Source organism: Nycticebus coucang, chromosome 8, assembly GCF_027406575.1.
Source record: "Nycticebus coucang isolate mNycCou1 chromosome 8, mNycCou1.pri, whole genome shotgun sequence".
Taxonomy (NCBI): Eukaryota; Metazoa; Chordata; class Mammalia; order Primates; family Lorisidae; genus Nycticebus; species Nycticebus coucang.
In genome coordinates this window covers 135,979,465-135,986,579 of record NC_069787.1, presented here as the reverse complement: position 1 = coordinate 135,986,579, position 7,115 = coordinate 135,979,465, and the positions used below count along the sequence as shown (strand labels likewise).

The window sequence follows — 7,115 nt, the reverse complement described above, 5'->3', positions numbered from 1 at the left end:
TGTTGCTTTATTTTATGTTTAAAATAACCACGTTTAAAAGTTGACATTGGTTTACTGTATATGCTCATTTCCTTTTCACGGTGTTTTCCTTATTCTCATTTTAGGAATAAAGTATGACGCTCTCTTAAGCCCAAATTTTATTTTTATCTGATAGTTGTTTTGATTATCAGTAGTAGAAAAGGCTAAGTAACCATCTTACTTAGTCTCAGTAGTAGAGGAATGAACCGCACACGTTGATGTCTTTGATGAAATTAAAAGTAATTTAATTAAACGAACATTTAGTTGAGCTTCTGTTATCAACATAATACTTTATTAAAGTTCTGTGAAAACAAAGATCAGAAAATTTGGTCCTAACCCTTATTCACCTTGTTCTCATGAAAGGGATGAGATCTGAAAACAGTTACAGCACCACAAACAGTCAATGAGAGACCAGAAAGATCCGTGAGTCAGTGGTTTTCAGATTTTAAGTTGGCACCTAAAATTTTTCAGCATATATCTAAAAAGCTGCAAAAGATATAATTTTTTAGAATTCAGTATATATGGGCATTAAAAAATTACTATGCTCTATTTATCCAATGGAATTTAAATACTATAGAATTTGTTACTCACCATAAACTATTAAGAAACAAATTAAAATGTACAAGCTTTTTGTATATGATAAACATATATATATATATATATACACATGAACTTTTATATATATCTAAGGTTTTCTTGAACAATTGGAAATTTTACTGAATTCCTTTTTATTATCATGTTTTTTCCTTCTGCCCCAAAGAGTTTTATCCTACAGTAATGCTGTAAAATATTTTGTGATCCTTCTATCACAGATTTCTGCAACAAAAATATCTATAATTTTAATTTTTAAGATTTCCTGTGTTTACATCTACAAAGGTCAAAATGTTTAACCATATTTTTCTGCATTGATCTAGCATTTATTGTGATTGTACACAAGTGATAAGAAATCTATATTAAAAATCTTGACAAAGTTAATTTTATCAAATTTTAAAAGTAGTTATTACCACTTTTTGCTAAAGTAAAGCAGTGTTCAGCATAAGTTCTATTATTGCTTTTTGTTATTCTAGACATAAGTTTTGAAAATTTTGTTTTTATAAGTAGATGGGAATGGAAGGACAGATGTCACTGAACTGCATGAACATTTCCAAGTTATAGCAAAAAGCTGATAAAAATTAATTATAAAAAATAACTTTGAGTAGTCTATTGGCTGATAATTCCATCAGAACTTAACATTGGGAAAGGATTTGTTGTCTAGTTGCTACAACCATTTCTTCACTTACTTTCTGGGCAGTACACCAGAAAGCCTTTACTAAGGATTGACAAAAGAATATTAATTATATTGTTGAATCTTTCACTTAGAGACACCATGTTTAATCTGATATACTCAGAAAAGGTTGAGAGAATTGAATTGAAATATTATTAATTTCATACATTTTTATAAATTCTTTTATCACTTGCTGTTTTTTGTCAAATCAATGGAACTTAGATTTAGTTTGTTAACTTGTTTGGTTCACGGAAAATGTGTGTCATAGGCAAATATCATAGGCAAATCTAGTCCTCTTTGTCAGATTAATTTTCCATGTCGAACTCACTTGCCATCTAACTTAATTTTTCCATTCCAGTAAACACCTTAATGTTTGTTCCTGCGACAAGAGTCTCATGTCTGAATTCCAGGCTTGCGTAGGTAAATGGATAGGGCTCGCTGCCTGCCACGAGTCCACCCCCTGCCCTCCACACAGAGCCTTTCCTTCCTTCTTATCTTTCCCTCAGAAACAAGGCGCTTTGAAAATAAGTGGGTGAGGTCTGCTGAACAAAAGTGGTCCTTATCCAGTTTCACAGTGTCTGAATTAGAAATATTCTAAGCCAGGCCAAAATACACAATTTCTTACAGTATCTTAATTAAGGTTGGCTGCATAAGTAAAATAATTACTTAATTATTTGGCACCTCTGAAGGTCTCACCTGGGACAGTGAGGAGGGTCTAGTGAGGAGGGCTGTGCCTTCTTTTGTAAGATGGCAGGTTGGTTACAAAAAGGGCATTAAGAAAGAAGAGCTGGCCTAGTGCCCAACTATGGGCACCTTATTGGACATGAATACATGTCCAGTGCAGTGTTCTGTCCCTGAACAGGAATCAGATAGTATGTACAATTTTGAAAATAGTCATATAAGTTATTCACAAACTGAATGCTATGGGGTGGGGTGAGGGTCCAGGCTCAGCCCAGAGGAACCACCCTACAAACAAGGGATTTTCTTTTTTTTTTTTTTGAAGGTTTCAAATGTACTTTATTTCAATAATGCCATATTTTAATGGGTACACAGTGCTTTTACTTGGCATCAATTATGAGTTGGTTCTGACACAATTCAGTATTACACCAGCTGGGATGATTACTGATCTCTCCATTCCTTTGGGGTGACTCTGCCAACAGGGGACAGGTTCCATTCTATTCCAATTTGTGTCACTGCATATGTCCATACAGCAATACAGAAAGTGGCTCCACTAGCTAATACAGCATTACCATATTTATCATGAAAATCAGGTGTTCGTTTCTGGTGGCTCGCCCTTGCCATTGTTTGCTGAATGTATGAAACTTGGAGACGAGTTAGTGCGTTCTTGGCCAAGAAAAACATCGTGAAGTTGAAAATGGAACTGCAGCAATTCCAGGTGATAGTTCGGTGCAAATTGACTTCAGATCCCCTTGCAAAAACCACTGAAGAACCCAAACAAGGGATTTTCAAAGAGGAAAAATCAAAATGGAAGGAAAGAAATAATCAAAGATACTAATACATTATGTTGAAATTTTGCTGAACTAAAGAACAAGACTTGAAATTAAAAGTTCATTGTGTGACAAACACATGAACCAACAAAACCTAGAACTTCAAAGTTCAGAAAACAGCTACGGTTAAGAAAACACAGGATATAAACACATCCAGAAAAAAGAGGCTTCTCTGTGTGTTTGCCCATATGAAGAATAATGTGGAGCATTTAAAAAAAATAGTGATAAATACACAGAAAACTAAAAACATTTAAATATAAGATAATTATTAATCTTTGGGAAGAAAGTTGGATGGAAAGTGGCATGAGAAAGGAAATATCACAGTACCCCATTTGGCATGGCAGTGAATGATTTCTTATGTAACATGTAAAAATACTATTACAATTCTTATTTTTAAATAGAATTTATAGTCGCACTATATTATGAGATATGTAGAAAGGAAGGGTCAGAAAGAATGGAAAAGAAAGCTCAACTATTTTTTATCATAAACATTAAGTATCCCAAATTAATAAAGCAAGAAATACCAGTCTAAGCATGTTGACAATTCTCTTTGTCCCTCCAAACCTACTTCTGCCCTCCCATCCTGCTCTGTCTCAGAAGGCTCATCTCTTCAGCTTGCTCTCTGGGGCCCATGTCTTTGGCTGAGAGTCAGCTTGGCTTAATGGGACAAACCAGGGGGAAATGGGAGGATAGGAAGAGGTGAGGAAGCTGGCTAGTTGTCTCTGCAGACCCCCCTCTCACTGCAGCTCCTCGGAAGGGGCCTCTCCTAGAGCTAAAATGTTTACTAGGATTGGCGGCCTCCCCCCTGACCTGCTCATTTTAACTGTAGCATTGGCAATGGCCCTCCACTACCGCCCATCCAGCTACCCATCCTGCTACCGCCCGTCCCAGGCACTCTGCCTTCCTCTGTGGGTGCTTTGAACTCGGCCCTTCATTAAGCTTCTTTAATTGCTCCTTCTCTGTAACCACCTGTTTCAGCTAGGACCCTGAACAATACTGCATATGAATTATATTATAGAAATTAAAGCTTTACAAAATAACTAAAAGCTTCGTTTACCTATAAAGAGACTCATGGGCAGGGAGGGATGGTGCAGGAAAGTATTGATGTTTTCGTTTTTTTTATATTTCATATAAGCCTATATTATTATTTGACTTTCAAATTATAGACATGCATTATGTTATAAAAAAATCACAAGTAGTGATATTAAGACAAAGGAGACAGAAAGGCAAGAGAAAAGTGGAGAAAGATGCAGAGACATTTTGAGGCAAAAAAGTATAAAAGGCGAGTCACTCACATCAGCCCTTTCAGCAGAGAAAACGTTAGATGCAGTGAGACCCTAAGCAGGCTGGAGTCCCATGAGCCCTGATTATCCAGTTCCCAGCTGAGTCATTTTGGACCAGACAAGTAATCGTCTAAAGTTTCCCTCACTTGCTCCTGTGTAAAATGAAGAAACAGCATGCCTAATTTGTAGGGTTTTGTGAGACACACATAATAATTGTTAACATTTTTTTAAACTAAAATATTTGCAATATACAAATAATTTAGTCCTCAAATGCTACATTAGTCTGCTTAGGCTAACATAACAAAACACCAGTAAAAACGGTAACTTATATCTTAACAATCCTGGAGGCTGGGAAGTCCAAAATTGAGGCAGTCTTGGCTCCCAGGAAGGTCTCTCTCTGCCGGCAGGTGGCTGCCCTCTCACTGGCCACTGACAGGGTGCATGGGGCTCTCAGGTGCTTCCTTTTCCTATGAGCGTCAGCCCTTTTGGATGGCACTCCCTACTTATGACCTCACTTAACCTCCTTATACACCCTGTCTCCAGCTACAGTCACATTGCGGGTTAGGGCTCCAGCATATCGCTCTTGACGACATGCAAATATTCAATCCATAACAAATGGTAAAACAACTTTTATCTCTCGGAGAGGAAAAGACACACTGTGGGAGGGTAGGGGTGAAGGGCAAACCTGCTTTGGAAGAATTAGTGTGTTTTAATATTTATCTATTTTGAAAAATAAAAATGTAATCCATTTTTGTTTTCTTTGGTGTTGCAGCCATTAATCACAATGAAATGCTTTCCAAAAAAACCTAGCCACCAAATTTCAAAGGACTCCATTTTATTTAAAAAAATACAACACTTTGGAAAACAAAAAGATTGGAGGCAACTTGTATGCCTGCGTATTGAAATTTAGAGTGTCAGAAAAAATACAGGACACATTTAAATTTCAGAATTTTGTTATGGAACTATGAAAGACCTCAAATAACAAAAGTAATTTTAAGCTAAAAGAACAAAAGTGGAAGCATCACACTACTGGATTTCAAAACATGCTACAAAGGATTGGTAATCAAAATAGCATGGCATTGGCATAAAAACAGACCACTGACAAAACAGAATAGAAAGCCCATAAATAAACCTACATATCTACGGTCAAGTGATTTTCAACAAGGTGCCAAGACACAAAATGGTGAAAGAATAGTTTCTGCACCAAATAGTGTTGGGAACTAGATATTCACATGCATAAGAATGAAATTCGATTCTCATCTCACAGGAATCAACTCAAAATGAATTAAAGACTTAAAACTACATGGAGAAAAGCTGCATGATATTGTTCTGGACAGTGGTTTCTTGGATACAGCCTTAAAAGCCCAGGCAACAAAAGTAAAAATAGATAACAAGCTAAAAATGTTCTGTACAGCAAAAGAAACAATTAGGAGAGTAAAAATACAATCCACAGATGGGGAGAAAATATTTCCAAATTATACATCAGATAAAGAGCTAATATTCAAAATATACCAGGAACTCAAACTACTTAATAACAAAAAACAATTAAGCAATGGGCAAAGGCCCTGACTTGACATTTCTCAAAAGAAAACACACAAATCAACAACTGATACATGAAAAATGCTGTCTCTCATCACCAGAGAATTGCTAATGAAAGCCATCAATATAATAAGACATCACCTCATGTCTGTTAATTGGCTAATTATCAAAAAGATGGGCAGGGTGTGGTGGCTCCTGCCTATGACCTGGCCCTGTGGGAGGTGGCTAAGGCAGGAGGATTGTGCAAACAGATGCTTGGCACAGATCTCACATGTGTGTGGAACCGGAGACAGTTGACCTCACAGAGCAGAGAGTAGAACGGACATCATCAGAGGCTGGGGGGTGGGTGGGAGGTGGACAGGGAGAGGGGAGGCAGTGGTCAGAGGGTACAGTTTTAGGAGAGCAGGAACAGGATCTGGCCATCTAGTGCACGCCATAATGACTATAGTTAATAATAACTTACTGTGTATTTCAAAATAACTAAAAGAGTGGGTTTTAAATTTACTCTCCACAAAGAAATGATAAGTATTTGAAGTAGAGAATGTGATAATTAGCCAGATTAGATCATTCTACAATGCACACATGTATCAAAACAGAACATCTCACTCCATAAATATATATTGTTCATCAATTAAATAAAATTTTAAAAAGAAAAATAAATTCCAGAATCTCATGCAATATTTAGAACATATTTACACTGACTCGGCACCCATAGCACAGAGGTGAGGGCACCAGCCACATACTGGCAGGTTCAAACCCAGCCTGGGACAGCTAAAAAACTATGTAACTGCAACAAAAAATAGCTGGGTGTTATGGTGGGTGCCTTAGCCCCAGCTACTTGGGAGGCTGAGGCAAGAGAATCACTTAAACCCAAGAGTTTGAGGTTTCTGTGAGTTGTGATGCCACCGCACTCCACAGCGACATAGTAAGACTCTGTCTCAAGAAAAAAAAAAATAAAGAACATATTTACACTGAAAAAAAATTCATTGTTTATCTGAAATTCGAACTTAACTACGTATCCTATTATTTCATTTGCTAAATCTGCCAATATTAAAAGGTTTTTATTATAAAACAATGATATGGTACAACACAAATACAGTGACACAATAGAATTAAAAACTCAGAAATAGACTCAACTATATAACAGTAATAGTATTTAGCTGGGCAGTGGTGGCACCTAAAGTCCCAGCTACACAGGAGACTGAGGCAGGAAGATTGCTGGAGCCCAGGAATTTGAGGTTGCTGTGAGCTTAGATGATGCCACTGCCCTACAGCTTGGGCTACAGAGCAAGGGCCTGTCATTAAGTAAAAAAAATAGAATAGAAAAATGAAATGAAATAAAATAAAAGAAATAAAATTTAAACGTAAATAGTGGGAAAAAATTCATCATATAATATGTAACAAAGGACAAATATTCTTTTTTTTTTTTTTTTTTTGTAGAGACAGAGTCTCACTGTACCACCCTCGGGTAGAGTGTGGTGGCATCACACGGCTCACAGCAAC

General features: G+C 36.7%; 1 protein-coding gene across 1 annotated transcript; it reads right to left on the bottom strand.

The window, feature by feature from the left end:
* Positions 1 to 2,267: 2,267 nt before the first annotated feature.
* LOC128591933 (cytochrome c oxidase subunit 7B, mitochondrial-like) lies at positions 2,268 to 3,045 on the bottom strand. Its single transcript, XM_053599727.1, has one exon. The coding sequence runs from the start codon at positions 2,642 to 2,644 to the stop codon at positions 2,402 to 2,404; it is 243 nt and encodes an 80-aa protein (XP_053455702.1). The 5' UTR covers positions 2,645 to 3,045; the 3' UTR covers positions 2,268 to 2,401.
* Positions 3,046 to 7,115: the final 4,070 nt, after the last annotated feature.